Raw genomic sequence first — 18,490 nt, forward strand, 5'->3', positions numbered from 1 at the left:
GCTTTCACAAGCTGGGGAAGGGGGAGATTGTTTTTATGTGGAAATTCCGACATCTCCTGCTTTCCATGGAAAAGAAGCTTGTAGCATTAGTGTTTTGTTGTACCCGTTTATGAAGGTAAATATACCTCAACCTGTTGTGAATTCCTGTGGGCGCTGTGGATTCTCACACAACGTTGTTGTTTCCGTGCTATTTAGAGTTTAACAGCTCTCTCCTGGACAGCGTTGGTTCTGATGAAGACTCTGGAAATGAGGATGTTCTTGACATGGAGTATTCAGAAGCTGAAGCAGAAGAGCTGAAAAGAAATGCTGAGGTGTGATCTATGATTCCAAAAGTTTAACTGAGTTTAGCTTTACCCTCTTCTTCACCATCAGCTTAGTGTTAGAGGTAGTTTTAAAGAGCAGACGTACTTGTTTAGTCTTAGAAAGCTCCTTTATGATGATAAATGGAAAGACAGAAAAAAAACTAATTGTTTTTTATATTTTTTTTACAATTCTTTACCAATTTTCTTACTCTTAAACCAAGAGTTACATTTTAAGAGTATGGTCAATTAATCATATCAGTCAAGTTTCCTGGTCTAAGAAGATAAAGAAATAATTTTCAAAAGCCAATTACCATCATTTAGTTTTATTGTCAGTGAATAGACAGAGCACGTCTCCTGCATATGAAGAGAGCACTGTCTGCTGACATTACAGGTGCAGGATGAGAGAATCTGGGCCATATATTTGGTATTAGCTGTCAAATCTATATGCCGTTATCAAGGGTATATCTTTAATATTTCAGAAGTAAGTGTGCTGTTCCCATTTTGCTTTTCTGTGTTTATTTGGTGGACTGATTCTGACATCAGTGGAAGTTGCTCAGGAAGTGGTTGTTTAGGAAACTTTGCAGAGTAGAGCTCATGTCAGCATCTGTTCTGAGGTCAGCCTGGCTTCTTTGCATTTTTATTGGCTTACTGAAAGATAAAATATGATGAGGAACTTTTTCCCACTTTTCAGAATATCCCAAGTTGGAAGGGACCCACGAGGATCATTGAGTCCAACTCCTGGGTCTGCACAGGACCACACAAAAATCAGACCATGTGTCTGAGAGCATTGCCCAAACGCTTTTTGAACTCCGGCAGCTCGGTGCTGTGACCGCTGCCCTGGGGAGCCTGTCCCAGTGCCTGACCACCCTCTGGGTGCAGAACCTTTCCCTAACCCCCAGCCTGACCCTCCCCTGTCCCAGCTCCGTGCCGTTCCCTCGGGTCCTGTCACTGTCCCCAGAGAGCAGAGCTCAGCGCCTGCCCCTCCGCTCCCCTCGTGAGGGAGCTGCAGGCCGCCATGAGGCCTCCCCTCGGCCTGCTCTGCTCTGGGCTGAGCAAAGCAGGGACCTCAGCTGCTCCTCACACGTCTTCCCCTCCAGACCCTTCACTATCATTGTTTCCCTCCTTTGGATGCTCTCTAATAGTTTTATGTCCTCCTTACACTCTGGCGCCCAGACCCGCACGCAGTACTGGAGGTGAGACCGCACCAGCGCAGAGCAGAGCAGCACAGTCCCTTCCCCTGGCCGCTAGCAGTGCTGGGCCTGGAGCCCTTTTGGCTGCCAGGGCACGCCGCTGACTCACACGCAACTTGCTGTCGACCACAACCCCCAGATCCCTTTCCGTGGGGCTGCTCTCCAGCCTCCCGTCCCTTGGTCTATGCATACAGCTGAGGTTGTCCTGTCCCAGGTGCAAAATCTGGCACCTGAAGAACTCTTCCACTGGTCTGAACCAGGGTGTCTGTTCCTCTAATCCTTGCTGGGGTTTCAGCTTTAAAGGCAGTAGCCAGAGCCCTTATCTTGGATATAAATTATCTTGTCCACATGGGACAAAAGGGAATGCCTAAAAGCTGTAATCGGACTTTATTTTTAGACAGGAGAGCTGCCTCACTCCTATCGTCTCATCAGCATTGTCAGTCATATCGGAAGCACATCATCTTCAGGTAAAAGATACTATATTTTATTCTTCATCACCTACCGAGATTAAAAATTTGTGATACAGAATTACCGTAGCGTGGTTACTTGCAGAGAATTTGGGCAGCAAAAGCAGATCTTTCCTCATGGCTTGCTGGCAGGGGAGCGGAGTGGGGATGTTGTGGTACCTAACTGTGACATGTGAGTGGAGTGCTGCCTATGGGATCTGTGGCGCTGCTTGAGCCTGTTACCAGCCCGTTGACCAGGAAAGGCACAGGGCCCAGGATCCTAAGGGTGTTTTCGCATTTAAATCCGATGAAGGTTGTCGGACCAGGGTACCTAGCTAACCAGCTTACTGCTTGAACTGCAGCATGAAAAGTGCGTTCTCTGTTTTCAAGGTCATTATATCAGTGATGTGTATGATATCAAGAAGCAGTCCTGGTTCACCTACAACGACCTGGAAGTGTCTAGAACTCTAGAGACCACAGTTCAGTGTGACAGAGACCGAAGTGGCTACATCTTCTTCTACATGCACAAGTAGGTGTCCTGGGGAATTACGGTACTGGTAATTATCTGCCACTTGTGAGATAGTGTGCTTCTCTTACCTCCAGTCCTCTTTGGTGGGATGCAGAGTGTCTCCGTGTATTTGTCAGAAGACATTCTAGTTAGAATTACATGCAAGAATGACAAAATTAAAGTGCTGTGAGTTCAGAGGCGTAGAATATCACGTCACTACTGCATAAGGTTTTAAAAGGATGCATGAAATCATCTTTTTAAAAAGGGATTCAGCGTCTCAGTTACGCATTATTTGCACCAAGAATCACAACGGAGATTTTTTTTTTTCCTTTTGTGCTGTGACATTTGTAAATGGCCTTATCCCCGCTCCTAGTGGTTGTGTTGTTGCAGCTCCGGTCATCTCAGGACACGAGCAAGATGAGGCTTGTAGATAGAAGTAATGCTTTTTCAGGCACACAACTGAAGAAGGGTTTTGTGCCTCAAAGTTTGTCCCCTTTTACTGTCGTTGCTGATTGTTCCAGTAAAAGATGCTACTTGATCTACAGACTGTGTCTTGTGTTCCTTCAGATCCTATTACTACCCTGGACTTACTTTCACTGTTGTTACTGTTCTCCAGGGCTTACCAGTGATCTTTTTCATTGTAATAAATGAAAAGGAGAAGTGTTTGGGGATTCAAGGAGCCTTACTTAGAAATGCCAGATAAGACACCTTTCTCTGCCAGAGTCCGTGACGCTGAGTTAGTGGATTTAGTCCAGTTGCTGATTCCCTCAGGGCTGTCTTGTGTAGCAGTTCCTTACTGTGCGTGACTTCACTATTGCTTTTTCCCTGTGTTCTAGGGATATCTTCGATGAGTTACTAGAAACAGAAAAAAACGCACAGCCACTTACCATGGAAGTAGGAAGATCAATTCGTCAGCCTCTGTGAAGAGTAAAACACCTTGTTCCTCCCGAGGAGCAAGAAAGATTCTGAACTTATGCCAGACACGCAGGAGTAACAAACAGCTCAGGGCCAAAACAAGAGACAAAAGTTAGAAATATGGGACACTCAGTTTGCTGAACCATCTGTGCAAGTCCTGGGCCCGAACCACACTTTTAAACCTTGACATCCCAGAGCAATCCTCCTGCGGTGAAGTTTTTATTGTTCCTCAAACAATTTTGTCAGCATGGAGCCTTAAAGAGTTGCACCAAGCCACAAGACTACAGCTGCTCATAAACTGATCTAAAAACAAAAAAGTGCAAAAAGAGACTCAACTTTAAAAGCCCATTCACCCGCGAGATGTGAGTGGGGAAGATTTACATATCACTTGGCATTTATTTTTTTTTTCCTCCAAGAGCAATTTAAGCAATAGATTCTGTAACCTGGCGTGTATTGTGTTAGTAATTTTCACTGGAAACCCAGATCACTGAGTACGCTCTTGCCAGTCGTCTCGTTAACCGGCGTTTTGGAATCACTCGAGCTGATGCGTTCTGACATTCATGGGTTTGTGAGTGCTCTGCTATTTACATGCGGTTCCAGGAAACAAACTATTGGTGCTGTGGAATGTATTGCATACCTGGTGGCAGCTCTGTCTTTTTTACACCATTCACTGTCATCGTTCTTTAGCAGTGAGATTATATATGTGATTTCTTTTATTTCACAAGCTCCATTATTTGATTGCATTTCCTTCGTTGCATTGTTCCTAAGGACCCTTTGGAGAGGAGAGGTCTCTCTCGAGGTGCGCGGTATTTCGCACTGGAGTTATCTTGCTTAGGGCTGCTTCCATCCAACTCCAACCGAAGCTGCTGGGGCGGACGGAGAGCAGTAGCAGGAGGTGAACCACAGCCACTTTTTCATCTTGCCTCCTTGGAGGGAAGGAGTGCTTTAGCGTTACCCTTTCTGTGCAGGCCTGGGTCATCATGAAATGGAAACGGTGAGAAAAGGCAAGGTCTGCAGGCTGGTGCCTGACACTTGAATTTCTCTGTAATTGAACCAGGGTCTTGCTGTGGCCTTCTCTTATCCCGGGAGCGAAAGAGGGATTTCACTGCAGCTATGTGGTGGCTGTTCTAAGGAGTACAGAGTGCTCAAACTGTGAAACCAAACCAGGCGGAAAGCTTTCAGAAAGCTCGTCTTCAGCATTAACAGAGCACGGTTAGGAAGAAGTGTTTTATTGGATTTAGAGACGTGATGCTCAGTTTATAGCTTGTTTCAGCAGGGGGGAAAAAAAAGCCTAGTGACTTTATTTTTTTAGCACCTTCGCACTTATTTAGCAGGGGCAGATGTTTCCTTTCGTTGGCATTTACTCATTTCGGAGAAATTGTCGCTATTAAGCAGAGTAGTTACTCTTGTTTTGGCCTCTAGTTCTGATTTTTGCAGCTTGAGTTTTAGAGGTGAAAGACTTCTTAAAAAAAAAAAATGCTGTCGAGATAGTTTCTGTTGTGTTTTTTTTTTTAAAAAAAAACTATCGTTACGAGTTTCTCAGGAATAAATCAGCTGAAGCAAAGCAGACAGAACCATCGATGTTAAAAAAAAAAAAAAAAAAAAAAAAAAAAGACAGCGGGCGCCTCTTTCGTGGGCACTTCTCCCCCAGGGCTTCTCCTAGCGGGCTGGCACGGGGTTGTTACCTCAGTGGCCTCTCCTCACCTCCGTGCGCAGCACAGAGCAGCAGCCACCGCCGCTGATAGTCCTCCGCAGGACCTTTGGGGACCCCGGGGTGGTGAAAAGACTGACTGACCTTCCAGCCCAGGCGAGCCTGGTGGACCTGGTCAGGGTGACATCTTTCTGGGTTCCAAGCTAGGAGTGGCCGTTTGGCTGTGAACACGACGGAGCGTTTATCTTGCGAGGTGCAGCCGGGATGGTATATACGTTAATTTATTGCAAAGCATTATACTTTTCTATTGTCGATACTAATTTTGGTAGAGCTGGGGGCAATCGGAAGAGGAGGTGATGCGCGAGCTGTCCTTTGAACCGATCGCCCCTGCCCCTGGAAATGTGACAAAGGGACTGCTCCATCCGGAGGGCAAGCCTGTTTTCCCCGAGCACGCCCTATGCTAGTGCTGTACATAACCGGTATTTCTGTAGTCTCAGAAGTCAGCTCTGCTTTTTTGGGTGGTAAGGATGTTTTCGAGGCGCTGCACTCCAGCTAATTTATAATAAAAGCAAACATTGCCCGACTTCCCAGTGCACTAACTTGTGTTTAAAAGCAGTTTTTCTTTGGAACGAGGTGAGAAAGCTGATGCTCGAAACCGGCATTCCTTGTTTCGTGCAAACAAAGTTCTCGTTTAATATTCTAGCCACTAAGAATTTGCAAACATCTGTGAATTACTTTAAGCTTGTTGTTTTTTTGTATTTTTTTGGCACGTGGCAGCTCAGTTGCACCATCACCCTGGCGGGAGTGTCCGTGGAGCCCCTTCCTTGCTGGAGCCAGCTTTCTGTCCGCAGGGAGGAGGGTGAGTGCGTGACCACCGAGGGCCCTGCGCTGGCACCTCCCCACCGCTCGCGCTGTCCTGGCAGAGAGTTCAGAAAGGTCGGCCCCTGCAGGTGGCAGACCCACCCCGGGTTATGGGGAGGTAGAGAAGCTCAGTGACAGTCCCTTCACGCGTTGCGGGCTTTTAGCGCTGGCTGTTCCAGAGAGGAAATGACACGGAAGCTGTACAAACACTCCTGGCCTTTACCACGGCGGCAGCTGCTAGGTGCGCACCAGGCCAGCTGAGGAGCGCAGGGTTCCTCGGGCGGTAGCGGAGTGGGGATGGGTCAGGACTGTCTCTGCGAAACCCTGACAGGTCTGACACGTTACAAACCGTTCTTGGGCTTTTCCGCAGTTGTACGGAGCCGTGGTTAAACATTCACCCGCTCCTGAATCAGCTTGCTTTAGTCCAGGTGTGATTCAGCATATAAACACAAGGAACCCCCCCATCTTGCCTTTCCTCTCTCCCCTTCATCGTGTGACTGCTTAAGATACGCTCCCGATTTGCTCCTCTGCCCTGATAGATGCAAAAACATTTGTGTCTGAACCGGAGCCTGCGCGTGCGGGTCCCCGCGGGGCTGCACAAAGCCTTTGCAAAGCCAGGACTGGTTTCCTGCCGGAGCTGCCGCCTGCCACACGAGGAGCAGGAGCAGCGGGGCTCCGAGCGGCGTCGCCTTCCACCTCCTGCTGAGCGTAATGACAAATGCCTGCTCATCTTCCTTCCCAGCACGGCTACCCCAGGAGCTGGGGGGGGCTCCCGGCGTGGTGCCCGCAGCGTTTTGCACCAGGCAGGGCTGATCGTCCCGCCCCACGCTCTGCTGCGCTTCACCCCGGCGCCGGGCGCGTGGGGATTGTTGCGGTGTCTGGCAGTGGAGGAGCCGGGGGGACTGGGAATAACTCGTCTGTTTCGTTTTCTGTTCGCGGAGCTCTTACCCTTGTAATCGCCTGCCAAAGAGAGAAAAAGGGGTGCGGGACCCCTGGCAGCTACCGTCCGTGCAGCCACGCTGCTGGACCCCTGGCCCGCGCGGTGACCCCGGGGGCTCCCAGGGGCGTGTGGCCGAGGACCTGCCACGGGGCCGCCGCATGCCTGGCTCGGAGCCTGCCTCCCGCCTGACTTCTGGTTCTTTACACTGTTGATGTGGAGCAGCACTTTTCTCTGTGTTTTAGCAGACCTGTTCCTCTCTTATTCTTTACAGTTTTTGCTCTTGTTCCCTCCCCCCCCCCCCCCCCCCCCACTTTTAAATGATGTGTAGATAGATTTTTGTGAAATTAAAACCTCTTTATTAACCCTCTCTTGGTGTGGGATCTTCTCGCCGCGCGTTGAAGGCTGGGGGCGATGGGCACCACGCCTCTGCCCCACGTGCGCATCGCCTCCCGCTTCGCCCTTATCTGGGACTTTGCTCCGGTGCCTGGTGCCATCCTGCCTGCATGCGCAGCAAGTCCCGGGGCGTGCCAACAGCGGCCCGTCCCTGGAGAGCACCCCAAAACCCACAGCTGCACCCCGTGACACCTCCTCCGCGCTCCCGCAGCCCTGCTCATCGGCCCCAGGGAGCTGCCCTGCGCCTGGTGTCCCCGGCAGGTGCTGTCCCCATGCTTCCCCTACCCCGGCTTGCTGCTTTTACCTTTGGTACCGCAAGTATTTACCGAGGTTTATGCATGGGCTCGCTGATAACGCAGGGAGCGGCTCGGGCTGTATACGAGACCTTTAGCCTGGAGCAGGCGCCGAGGTGGGACGGGAGAAGAGCCCCAGCTCCCCAGCAGGGCTGGCCCCGGGGACTTGGGGCTGTGGCAGAGCGGGGGGCACCGGGGCAAGTCCAGCCCCACCTCTGTGCATCCCCTCGAGCAAACCGGGGCTGGGAGGGGGGGGAGTGAAGAGTGGCCATCCCCATGCTGTCTCGGTGCCGAATCAAGAACGGTGCTGCAGCCTTTACGTGCCCCCAGTGTCTTTTATTTGCCAAATCAGCCCCATAACTGATCTGCGCTCAGGGGCTGGGGGGGGAGATACAGCCCTGCTCCAAACCCATTTATTTATCAATAATAAGCTCCAGGGCTCCCGCCCTAGAAGAGTCCTTTCTCCTTCTTGAGGTTCTGTTGTTTCCACAAGGGCAGGTTGCCGAAGGCAGCGCGGTTCATGCCGAAAACAGCCTGGAAGTCCTGGTCGGAGAGGTGTTGCTGGGGGAAGAGACGAGGCTGAGCTTAAGCTGCGGGGCTTCACCCGCCCGTGCCCCCCCCCCCCCCCGAGCCCCCCCACCCGGCTCACCTCCTTCCTGCTGGGATCCACGCCCCGCGGCAGGTCCTCGGCCGCCGTGTTCATCAGCACGTCCAGGGGGAAGGTCTCCAGCTTGGTGGGCGTCAGGGTGGTGGTGGCCGTGAAGACCTCCTTGGAAGTGAGGCCCTGGAGAGAGGGGGGGGGGAACGGAGTCACGTCGGGGACAGGGTCACCAGGTGATGGGCGCCGCCATCCCCTCACCTCGCAGCTCCTCGTGCGCCCCCCCCCCCCGCCGAGGCCACCAGCGGTCCCCCCCCCCTCCCCGTGACACTCACAGACACGAGCTGCCCGATGTTGCTGGTGTCCCCCAGCTCGGCTTTGAGCTCCTCGTAGGATTTCTTGTCCTGGCAGGGGGACAGAAGCGCTCAGTGCCCCCACCCCGGGATGCTGGCCAGGGCCAGATCCCAGCCGGGTCCCCCCCCCCCCCCCCCGCCGTGACTCACGCTCCAGCAGAGAGGGTCCCAGGCCAGGAACCAGCCGGTGAAGGTGGGGGGCTCGCAGCCCTGCTTCACCACGATGATGGGGGTGTCCAGGTCGCGCCCGCTGGGGTCGCTCCGCAGGTACTCCTGCGCCATCACCGCCGCCGCCTCCTTCTCTGCCTCGCTGGCCCCTTTCCCGATCCAGAAGAAAACCTGCGGCAGGGTCACCGTGTCCAGCACTGGGGTGGGACGAGGCCCTTGGGGACCCGTGCCCGGGGACACGCAGGATCTGTCCCCGGGGATGGGCACTGGGCACCCATCCTCAGCCATCCCTGGAACGAGGGGGCTGGATAAAAAAACAGTGGGGAGGGGGTTTCCAGGCTCCCATCCCACCACCTCTGGTGCTACAGGTCCTCCACTCCCCCCCTTGGGGACATCGGCTTGCGGGATCAAAGCCTCCCCTGCCCCTGTGTTGCCCCCAGCGCACCTGGTCCCAGGTGTCCAGCAGGTAAACGTCATTTTCATCCATGTCGTCCTGAGTGAAGTCTACGATCTCGGTGGCCAGGAACCTGCCCGTCTTGTTGGAGCACTCAAAGAGCCGGGGGGGCACGGAGGAGTTCTCTTCCTGCAGCCTGGAGGGCGGGGGGGGGGGACACGGCGGTGGTGGGAAGGGGCCAAGGGATTTGGGGACACTGCGGGGTGCCGGGGGCACGGAGCTGGTACCTCTTGTTGTTGGCGTACTGGGACTTGCCCCCCAGGGCCACCCAGAACTCGGGGGGCTCCTGCCCCTCCGCGATCACTGGCTTCTCCGTCTTGGAGATGATGTCGGCCACCGTCTTGCCCATCTCGCGCTCGTCCCCGCTGCAGCCCTGCAGAGCGAGCACGGCCGCTCCGGCACCCGTCCCCACCACGTCCCCTCGAGGAGGAGGAGGAGGAGGAGGAGGAGATGAAGATGTTCCTCCGGGGCCGCAGCCCCCCGGTGCCCGGCGGCAGCGCTGGGCAGGGCGGTACCCACCTTCCCATACCAGAGGTAGCAGCAGCTGGGGGTCTTGAGCACGAAGACGTCGTTGGAGTTGAGGGACGAGGCACGGACGGGCACCTCGAAGGCCTTGGTGTTGTACTCGTTGGTGCCGTGCACTTGGAAGAGGCGGGTGGAGGGCATGGGCTCCGTGCTGCTCGCCCGCGAGGTGCCGCCCTGGGGACAACGGGGAGGGCGCGGGGACGGGAGGTCACCCCCGGTGCCCCCGGCCGGCCCTCCCGCTGCTCCCCCGGCCCCCCACTCACCGCGTACACCACCATCCTGCCCTTGAAGATGGCCATCAAGTGCGCCGGCTCCTTGCCCATGGTGACGCGGACCTGCACGGGCTCGTTGTTGTACTTCTGGTCCAGGATGACGGCCTGGTAGGCTGAGGCGGCCAGCTCGTCCGTGCTGGCTTGGCGGCCCTGGGCAGGGAAATTCCCCTCGTTGGGATACCCACCGTGGAGGGGGACGACCCACGGAGGAATCGTGCACGGGAGCAGAGCCCCCCCCCGGATCGGTGGCCCTGCCCTGCACCGTCCCGCTGGATGGTGGGACAGGGGCCTGGGGTCTCACCTGCCAGATGTAGACGATGCGGTTCACCTTGGGCCCCACGTAGTAGGTGTAGAGCACCAGGTAGCAGTCCCCGCCGTAGAAGTGGCCCAACCACCGCTTGTCCACGGGCACCAGCTCCTGGTTCTCCACGCGCCAGACCTGGCGGGACGAGGACGGTGCCGCTGAGGCTGGTGCGTCCTCCGCCCCACCGCGTCTCCCCGCACAGCCTGGGGGGAGCCCCAAAGGGGTCCCGCGTGCTTCCCGCAGCCCACCTCCACCTCCCCGGATCCGTCATCCACCATCTTCTGCTGGGCGGCCATCTGCGGCTTGGCGTGCAGCGTGGTGGCGTCGAACTTCACCTGCTCCACCTTGGCTGCAGGGAAGTGCGAGGGCTGAGCCTGGGGCGGGGGGAACCCCCCCGCCACCCTCGAGCACCCCCAGCCCGACCCGGGGCGTCCTGTGGCACCGGCCCCCGGGGGCACTCACCCACTTTGCCCACGGTGTGGGTCTTGCCCAGCCCGCTGCTCTGCGAGGGGACGGTCCACTTCTGGAAGAGCTGCCTGAAGACGGCCGACTCGGACCCGTCGTTCTCCGTCTCCACGCTGGTGCTGGACGGGTAGTTCTTGGCTTTGATGAAGCCCTGGGGGGGGGGGGGAGCCAGAGCCAGGGCACGGGTTTGGGGTGCCTGGCCCCTCCCAGGGAGCGGCAATCCCCAAACCAAGCCAGCCCCAAAAACTCACCAGGGCCCTGCTCATTGCCTGCTGCTTCTCCTCCTTGTTGGAGTTCTTGCCCTTCCACACGAAGATCTTGTGACCGCCTTGATCGAGGATGTAGCAGTCCTGGGAGAGGGGGCGACGGCAGAAATTAAGACCTGCCAAGGTCCTAATTAAGCTGCCAGGAGAAAGGGGCATCCCTCCTGAGCATCCCACGGGTGACACACCTCATGCTGGAGCATGTCTTGAGTCAGGGGGCGAATGGCTATCTCCTGTATGACCAGGTTCCCTCTGGCATCCGAGACGCTGGAGGGGCGAGAGAGAGGAGGGAAGGGTAGGAACAGGGCTGGAAAACGCCCTCCCCAGCCCCACGTTGGGGTGGCAGGGCTGGGGGCCCCTTCCCCATCCCCTTCCCCGCTGCCACCCCCAGTCCCAGCTGGTACCCAAGGACCCCCTTGTCCCACCACGGTTGCAGACAGGTTTGCAGCTTGCTGTGCCACGCAGCGGGGGCGCATCCAGCCCTGCCCACAGTGCAAGTGGCCGTGGCGAGGGATGGGGGTGTCAGATGGGACGGGGACACTCGGCTTAACCAGGGACGTGCCACTGTGTCTGAAGGCGTCGGTGGCGCTTGTGGGCATCTCTGTACCAGCCATCGGGTACCAACCCCATGGGCACCGGGGGGGCTCCCCCTGCTCCAACGGCACCCAGAGGACCTGTCCCTTGTGGTGGCTTTGTCCCTTCCCCCCTGGCTGTCCTTGGGGATGGGACTTGTGGGACCCCATTGCGGGGACGCAGGGTGCTGCGCCACCCCGGCACCTCGCAGCCCCGTGCGGGCAGCCCGTCCCCAGCAACTCACTGGTAGAGCTTGAGGGAGCTGTTGTGGATCTGGTCCACTTTGTTGTCGGGGATGGCTGCCTTGATGTCCCGCTTCTCGCCCAGCACTTGCAGCAGGACCTGCACCAGCTCCGGCGTGGCGCCCTCGTCCTCTCCTTCCACCACGCCCACCTTGGCGCGCCCCCCGCGCTCGCGGTCCCGGATGTCCTTGGCCAGGGTCATCGCCTGCCCCCGGGGATAGGGTCAGCACGGCCTGGGGGGGGCCCAAAGCCGGGGATAGGGGCACGGGGCAGCTGTCCCCCCCCCCCGCCGTACCTTCAGCCTCTCGGCACGGTTGCTCTCGGGGCCGTTCCACTGGATGATGAGCTGGCCCAGGTCCAGCAGGAAGACGTCGCCCCGGTTGAAGCTTTTCCAGCTCATCTCCACCTGCAGCGGGATGGGGGGGGGTCAGGATGTGAGCCCCCCCACCCCCCTTCTGCCTGTCCCGCTCGCAGGTGTCTGCACGCCCTCCTCCCTGCCCCGACAGGGCGGTTTCGGGGCTGAGGCTGGGGCAGGAGGGCGGTGACCTCGGTCCCCTAACTCACCTCTGCTGCCACCACGTTCTTCTTGCCCTTCACGTGCAGCAGGCGCTGGACGTTGTAGGTGTTGGTCTCCACGTGCTTCATGCCCGAGGCCACCCCGCCTTTCTTATATCTGGGGGGGGGGGGTGAACGTGCCGTGAGCCCTGGGCCCCCCCTTCCCACCCCCGCGGGGTCCCCCTCGCGCCTCTGTGCGCAGGGACCCCCCCCCCTCAGCAGCGCGAGCGGTGGCTGGAGCGAGACCGGCTCCAAGCCCGCCGCCCGAGAGCAGAGGCATCCCCAGGGGGGACCCGTCCCCGCCGCCCCCCCCCCACTTTGAGGACCCCCCCTTGAGGCTGAGCCGGGTGCCCGACGTACATGAGCCCCTGCTTGAAGTACGCGCGGAACGTCTCGCTCTCGTGGCCCTGCACCTCGCGGTGCTGCACGGCCACCGAGCCCAGGTGCTCGTCCATCTGCGTGGTGTAGATGGCGGCCGCCCCCTGCTCGTCCTGGCTCGACTCCTTGCCCAGCCAGTAGTGGATGTTGTAGCTGAAGTTGTTCCCGGTCTTGCGCGTCTGCAGGACAGGGGTCCCCGCTAGAAGGGCCGGGCGCCACGTGTCCCCGGGCCATCACGGCCAGGGGCACCCCGCAGCACCCCCGGTCCCCCCCCCCCCCCCCCCAGCACCCTACCGCAAGCAGGACGTAGCAATCCCCCTCGTAGAAGTTGCCGTAGCTCTTGGTGGGCACCGGCACCATCTCCATGTTCTGCGGGAGGAAGGGACCCTGCGTCAGAACCGGGGGGCAGCCCGCAGGCACCCCAGCCCTGTGCGCCCCACTGTGCCCAGCCCCAAAACCCAACCTGGGTGCCGCGCTGACACCCCCAAACCAGGCACTGGTGATATACAAAGGGGATGGGGGGGGTGGTCTTCCCTCTGCAGCCCCCCCAACCCAAACTGCTCACCCTTAGGGGGCTCCGACCCCTTTGGAGGCACCCAGGGGATGCGCAGGCGATGGGTGCCCACGCTGTGCCCCCGTCCCGGCACCGTGCCTCCCCTCTGGGGCCTCACGCAGGGGACAGCCCCCCCCAAAAGCCACGGGACCCACCTCGATTCTCCATATCTGGATGCCCGGGGTGGTCGTGTTCAGCTTCCTGGTGACCTGGGCGCTGAGCTCCGCCATGGTGCTGGCTGCTGCAGGCAAGGGGACCTGCCGGGGCGTCGCCAACACCCTCGTTAGCGGTAGTGGCAGGCGGCCTCATTAAGGGCTGGGCTGCAGCCAGCCGGCCGGGCCATCTGCTGCCCTACAGCCCGCCGGGCCCTAAACCCCCCGCGGGGCTGCGGGAGGCGAGGGGGGCCCGGGGCTGCGGGCACCGAGCGGGGTGCAGCCCCCCCCCCCCCCCAGCAGTGCCACGGCTGCTGACGGGGGACGGTGGGGGTCCCGGACTGTGCCAGGGTCTGTGGTGGGCAGGGGCATGGGAGTGGTGTCGCCTTGGTGTCCCCACGTCCCGGTGTCCCCACATCCTGGTATCCCCAAGTACTGGTGTCCCCATGTCCCGGTGTCCCCAAGTCCTGGTGTCCCTGTGTCCCGGTGTCCCCGTGTCCTGCCCCGCTGCCTGGGCACGGGACATCCCCGGCGCAGCGGCCACACCTGGGTGACAGTGCTGCACGATGGCCCCGTTCCCCCTTGTCCCCACGCCTGGCACGCTCACGGCCCTGCGTGCACACTCACGTACTTGCGCCTGTGTGCACGCACACCCACGGACACCCCCTCGCCCTCCCACCGCACACCCCCTGCCCATCGTGCTGCTGGGCTCTGCCTCCTCCCAAGCCCCCCGCCGTCCCCTGCAAGCCCCCCCCTCACCCCTGTGCCCCACAGCATCCCGGCGGCCCCCGACACCCCCACCTGGGCCGTGCCCCCCAGGGGATGCAGGACAAGCAGGCGGGGGGCTCGGGCACCCACCATCCGGCACCCCCCTCCCCGTGCGCCCTGGCAGGGGAGAGCGAGCGGTGCCCAGAAGCGGGGTCTCCTCTCCCCCACCCCCCCACCCAACACCCCGTTCCCACTCCGCTGCCCCAAACCCACCACATCCCCTTCCCACGGAGCACGGGGGGGGACATCTCCCCAGCGCAGCCCCCCGAGAGCCGTCAGGGTGCGTTGCCCAGCCCCGTCCCCGCGCCACCCCGGTGCCGCCAGCAGCGGTGGCACCGGGACGTGCCGCGTCCCCCATCCCGTCCCCATCCCCTCACCTTCCCCGCGGAGCTGGGCACAAGGTGCGCGTACCTGGGCGAAGTGCCGGGGTGCCAGCAGCGAGGAGACCTTTGTCCCCAAGTGTCCCTGCCCGTGTTCACACCATATAAGGGCAGGAACACCCCGGAGTCAAGGTCCCCGCATCCCTCCAGGGCTTCGGGGCGCCCCAGGAGCCCCGTTACTCACGGGGTAACGACACCCCCCCGGGGGCCTTGCTGGGCTCAGGGTGGCACCCGCTGCCCGCGGCACCGAGCCGCCGGCTGCGGGCCCGCGCTGGGTGGCACCGGGAGGGGACGAGGCAGGTGCCAGCGGCCGCGTCCCCGTGGGAGCCGGGGAGCAAGCGGGACGCGGAGATGCTCCCAGAGCCCACCACGGGGGATCCGGAGCAGCCAAGCCCTAGGGTGCCATGCTCGAAGCACCCCCTTTTAATCCCCCCCCCCCAGGCTGGGTGAAACCCCCCCGCAGAGGGCTGGGAATTGCCCCAAGCGCCCCGTGGGCCTCACCCAGGCTTGGGGCTGCCGGAACGGGGCGGCTCCTGCCCGTCGCCGCTCGCTTTCTCTTTCGCTCCGTGGCCTCGCACGCACCGAGCTGGGTGCCCTGGGGCTGGGGCAGCGGGGACACCCCCGGGACACCGGCGGCAGGCGGCTGGGGACCCTCCAGCAGTGCCAGGATGGGGCTCACCTGCCCCCCACCCCCCAATTCCAACCCACGTCCCGTGGCCGAGCTGTCCCCCCCCGTCCCTCCTGCCCCCGTCCCGTGCCACCCAAAGTCCTGCCCGGTGGCCCGAGGGTGGCTCTGGGGGTGCAAGGGGGGGGGGGGCACATAAAGCCGGCACCGAGGACACGCAGGCCCCTGGCGTCGCCCATCCCCTGCTTATCACAGGATTGTCCCAGCCTTATCGCCCCCGCCCTGCTGAGCCAGCACCGTGCCGCAGCCGCATCCTGCGCCCGCGTGGGGAGCCCCAAGGGGACGGCGAGGGCTCAGCCGGCCTGGGGGGGGGTCAGCCCCCAAAAACGGGGTGCCCTGAGGCCAGGGGATGGGCTCTCCAATGCCCTCTGCTCCTCTGGCCCCCTCAGCCCCCCCAGCTCCCACCCCCACACAGGACCCCACGCCGTGTCCCCCTTACCTGGGCGCAGAGCCCCCCGTGGGGGGCGTGGGGCTGATTTATTTTTTTTGGGGGGGGAGGACCCTGGTGGCCGCTCTCCGCTCGGTGGCCGCGTCCCAGGGCTGAGCCCGCTGGTGGCACAGGGGTGGGGGGACAGCAGCGGGGAGCCCCCTCCTGGGGCCCCCCCAGCCAGCCCCAGCGGGGCCGCTAATGAGCTCAGTAATTAGCGCAGCCGAGGACAGAGACTTCATTAAGGAGGAGAGGCGTGGGGCCAAGGCACGCGACCCCCCCCCCCCCGCTGCCCCCCAGCCGGACGGGGGCTCCTGCACCTCGCTGGGGGGACACTGGGGAAGTTTCCCAGGGGAGCTCTGGGCCCTGGTGGGGAATTCAGCCCCCCCCCCCCCCCGCCCAGGGGCACCGAGGGGTTGTAGATAGGGGCTGGGGGCCCTGGGGCGCGCCCCGTGCACACGCGTGTGCGCACACAGCGGGACACCTGTGCACGGGCACATGCCACGTGCTTGCACACCCAGGCGCTTGCACACCCACCTGCACACCCAGGTGCTTGCACGCCCACCTGCACACCCACGTGCTTGCACACCCACGTGCTTGCACACCCAGGCGCACACCCAGGCGCTTGCACACCCACGTGCTTGCACACCCAGGCGCACACCCAGGTGCTTGCACACCCAGGCGCTTGCACACCCAGTACTTGCACACCCAGCGCCGCAAACACCGGCGCGTGCACACGCACACCGCAGCTCGGGCCCCTTCCCAGGAGGCTTCGACAGCTTTAATCACACCAAGGCACTTGGATCTGGTCCCCAGCCCCCCCCCGACCCCTCAACCCCCCCCCCGACCCCGACCCCTCCTCCGCACGCCGCCCCCGCCCCGCCCCACCCCCCCTGGGACACCCAAGGGTGCAGCCCGCGGGTGCCGGTGCCGTTTGACTTGTCGAATAAAGTGCTGAGCTGGACCTCGCCGGAGGGGCAGGATCAGGCCCGGGCAGGGTGCGGAGGTGGGGGCAGACCCAGGGGGACCCCCCCCCCCCGCCTCCTCCTCCCCACCTTGGCCCCCAGCATTCGGGGAGGGGCAGCACCCGCGGGGGACGGACGGACGGACAGACAGCAACGGAGAGTTAAAAACCCTTCTCTCCCCCCCCCCCCCCCCCCAAAAAAAAAGACCTCCTTTTGCCCTGGCACAGCGGTTAAAAAGGCACCCTTGAATTTTTGGGAAACCGTTGCTTTTTCCCCCTAAAAATATACGAGACATTGTCCATATAGCGACTCTAAAAAACCGCACCCCCCCCCCCCCCCCAAAAAAAAGACGCCCCCTCCCTGAGAGCCCCCGTCCCCTCGAGGCTGGGGTGAGGGGGGGCCCGGGGCTGGTGTAAGGCCGGGGGGGGGCCGGGGGGCACGCTAAGGCTTGGATGGGGTCCCCCCCCCCGGGAGGCACAGCCTTTGGTGGCGCTGCGCCGGGAGGGGGACGGGGGGGGCACGCGGCCCCCCCCCCGAGGCAGGGGACACCCCCGCTGGTGGCTGGAGGGGCTCCCACTGACGCAGCGTAACTGGGAGTGGGGGGAGGCCGCCAGACCCCCCCCCCGTGGGAAGAAAATGAGGTTGGAGGGGGGTGATTTAGGGCCCCCCCCCAAGGCAGGCACCCCTATATTGCAGGGGGGGGGGACACACATGGAGACTCGGCGTCCCAAGGCACGTGGGGGGCGCTTACAGCCAGGGGCTCAGCCCAGAGGCCGGGCTGCCCCCCCCCAAAAAACTCCCCGCGCAGAGGTGGGGGGGGGCACCAGAAGGCACGAGGGGGGTGGAGACGTGTGCCCCCCCCCCCCCCGAGGTGATCAGCTGCACGAAGGGCAGAGCTGGGGGCACGGCGGCGGCCCCACGCCCCGAGACCAACAGGACCCACGTTTGGGGGTGTTGGGGCCCCCCAGCGGGGGCCGAGGGCTGCCAGCCCCCCCCAGCAGGCAGACCCCGGGGGGGGGGGCCCAGTGCCCCCCCCCCTCCGAAAAAAAAGGCAGTGGAAAGCAGCAGCTGCTGACCCCCCCCTCCCCACTCCGGGGGACGCGGAGGGGAAAAGGACCTGAGAACCGTTTCGGGGAGGGGGCACGGGATGGAGAGGGGAGGCGGGGGTGGGCGGACGGCCCTCCCCCCCCGCAGCACGTCCCCAGCACAGCGTGGCAGAGGGGCCCCCCTGAGACCCCCCCCCCCTTCTGCGCGGGAAGGGGGGCACCGACCGTGAGCGTCGCGGCGAGCGAAAGGGGAGACGGGGAGGGCGAGCGGGGCGAGGTGGGGGTGGGGAAGGGGGGGGCAAAAAACCCGCGCCCCCCCCCGCCCCCCCACCCCGAGCTGCCACCGCCGCCGCGTCCCGCGGGCCGCTAGCTGTTAGTCCGGTGTTTCTTGAGCACCGTGTAAACGTCGTCCACCTTGCTGAGCCGCTCGAAGAAGGGCAGCAGGTCCAGCAGCTCCGTGTCCGCCATGTTGTCGAACCACGAGGCCACCGGCACCTGCGGGAGGGCACCGGGCTCAGGACCCTCGGCACCTTGTCCCCAAGACCCTCAGACTGACCCCCCCCCCAAAAAACAAAAAAACCCAACGCGGGGTACGTACGGCGTTGTCCGGGTGGAAGATGTAGGAGGCGGGCGAGTTGTCCACGATGATGATGCGGCGCAGGTCGCGGCCCAGGCGGCTCAGGTCCTTGACGTAGTTGCCGCGGTGGAAGACGCACGACTCGCGGAAGAGCCGGGCGCGGAAAGCCCCCCATTTGTCCAGCAGGTCGGCCACGGGGTCCGCGTACTGCGGGGGGGAGGTGGGGGGGGGTCACCGGGGGTCCCCACGGGGCGGGGGGATGAAGGGGGACCCGTGGTGCCCATGGGT

General features: G+C 61.4%; 3 protein-coding genes across 5 annotated transcripts in view; 1 reads left to right on the plus strand and 2 right to left on the minus strand.

Annotated features, from left to right (window-relative positions):
* The window catches only part of USP37 (ubiquitin specific peptidase 37), a 35,449-nt gene extending 29,856 nt beyond the window's left edge, over positions 1 to 5,593 (plus strand). For both annotated transcript variants that reach the window (XM_083840545.1, XM_083840544.1), the window contains 4 exons: positions 196 to 311; positions 1,890 to 1,959; positions 2,329 to 2,467; positions 3,283 to 5,593. In XM_083840545.1, the coding sequence (XP_083696671.1) occupies positions 196 to 311; positions 1,890 to 1,959; positions 2,329 to 2,467; positions 3,283 to 3,370 (413 nt within the window). In that variant the 3' untranslated portion in view covers positions 3,371 to 5,593. The remainder of the gene's footprint in view (positions 1 to 195; positions 312 to 1,889; positions 1,960 to 2,328; positions 2,468 to 3,282) is intronic.
* Positions 5,594 to 7,814: 2,221 nt separating this feature from the next.
* On the minus strand, positions 7,815 to 16,675 carry VIL1 (villin 1). 2 transcript variants are annotated; one of them, XM_083840546.1, is made up of 20 exons: positions 14,534 to 16,675; positions 13,358 to 13,459; positions 12,944 to 13,018; positions 12,632 to 12,828; positions 12,281 to 12,389; positions 12,012 to 12,122; positions 11,719 to 11,921; positions 11,090 to 11,168; positions 10,890 to 10,988; positions 10,636 to 10,789; positions 10,422 to 10,522; positions 10,171 to 10,308; positions 9,861 to 10,019; positions 9,592 to 9,771; positions 9,300 to 9,445; positions 9,064 to 9,208; positions 8,601 to 8,789; positions 8,433 to 8,501; positions 8,149 to 8,283; positions 7,815 to 8,060 (listed from the first exon to the last, which is right to left on the minus strand). In XM_083840546.1, the coding sequence occupies exons 2-20, from the start codon at positions 13,430 to 13,432 to the stop codon at positions 7,947 to 7,949; spliced, it is 2,478 nt and encodes an 825-aa protein (XP_083696672.1). In that variant the 5' UTR covers positions 13,433 to 13,459; positions 14,534 to 16,675; the 3' UTR covers positions 7,815 to 7,946. The 2 variants fall into 2 exon arrangements, with proteins under 2 accessions (XP_083696672.1, XP_083696673.1); XM_083840547.1 differs by having other exon boundaries at positions 14,500 to 16,675.
* Positions 16,676 to 16,828: 153 nt separating this feature from the next.
* On the minus strand, positions 16,829 to 18,427 carry CTDSP1 (CTD small phosphatase 1; the record flags this gene model as incomplete). The annotated part of the gene is made up of 2 exons (XM_083840628.1): positions 16,829 to 18,120; positions 18,224 to 18,427. Coding segments are annotated over 2 exons (333 nt in total), but the record flags the coding sequence as incomplete, so codon positions are not given.
* Positions 18,428 to 18,490: the final 63 nt, after the last annotated feature.

The sequence above is a fragment of the Anser anser genome, assembly GCF_964211835.1.
Source record: "Anser anser genome assembly, chromosome: 6".
NCBI lineage: Eukaryota > Metazoa > Chordata > Aves > Anseriformes > Anatidae > Anser > Anser anser.

Excerpts from the sequence above, each read along its gene's own strand:
- VIL1 (XM_083840546.1), bottom strand. The coding sequence starts at position 13,432 with ATGGCGGAGCTCAGCGCCCAGGTCACCAGGAAGCTGAACACGACCACC. Across the intron at positions 12,829-12,943 it reads ATTGCTACGTCCTGCTTGCG|ACGCGCAAGACCGGGAACAA; the intron begins GTAGGGTGCTGG and ends CCTGTCCTGCAG. Across the intron at positions 8,284-8,432 it reads ACATCGGGCAGCTCGTGTCT|GGCCTCACTTCCAAGGAGGT; the intron begins GTGAGTGTCACG and ends CCCTCTCTCCAG.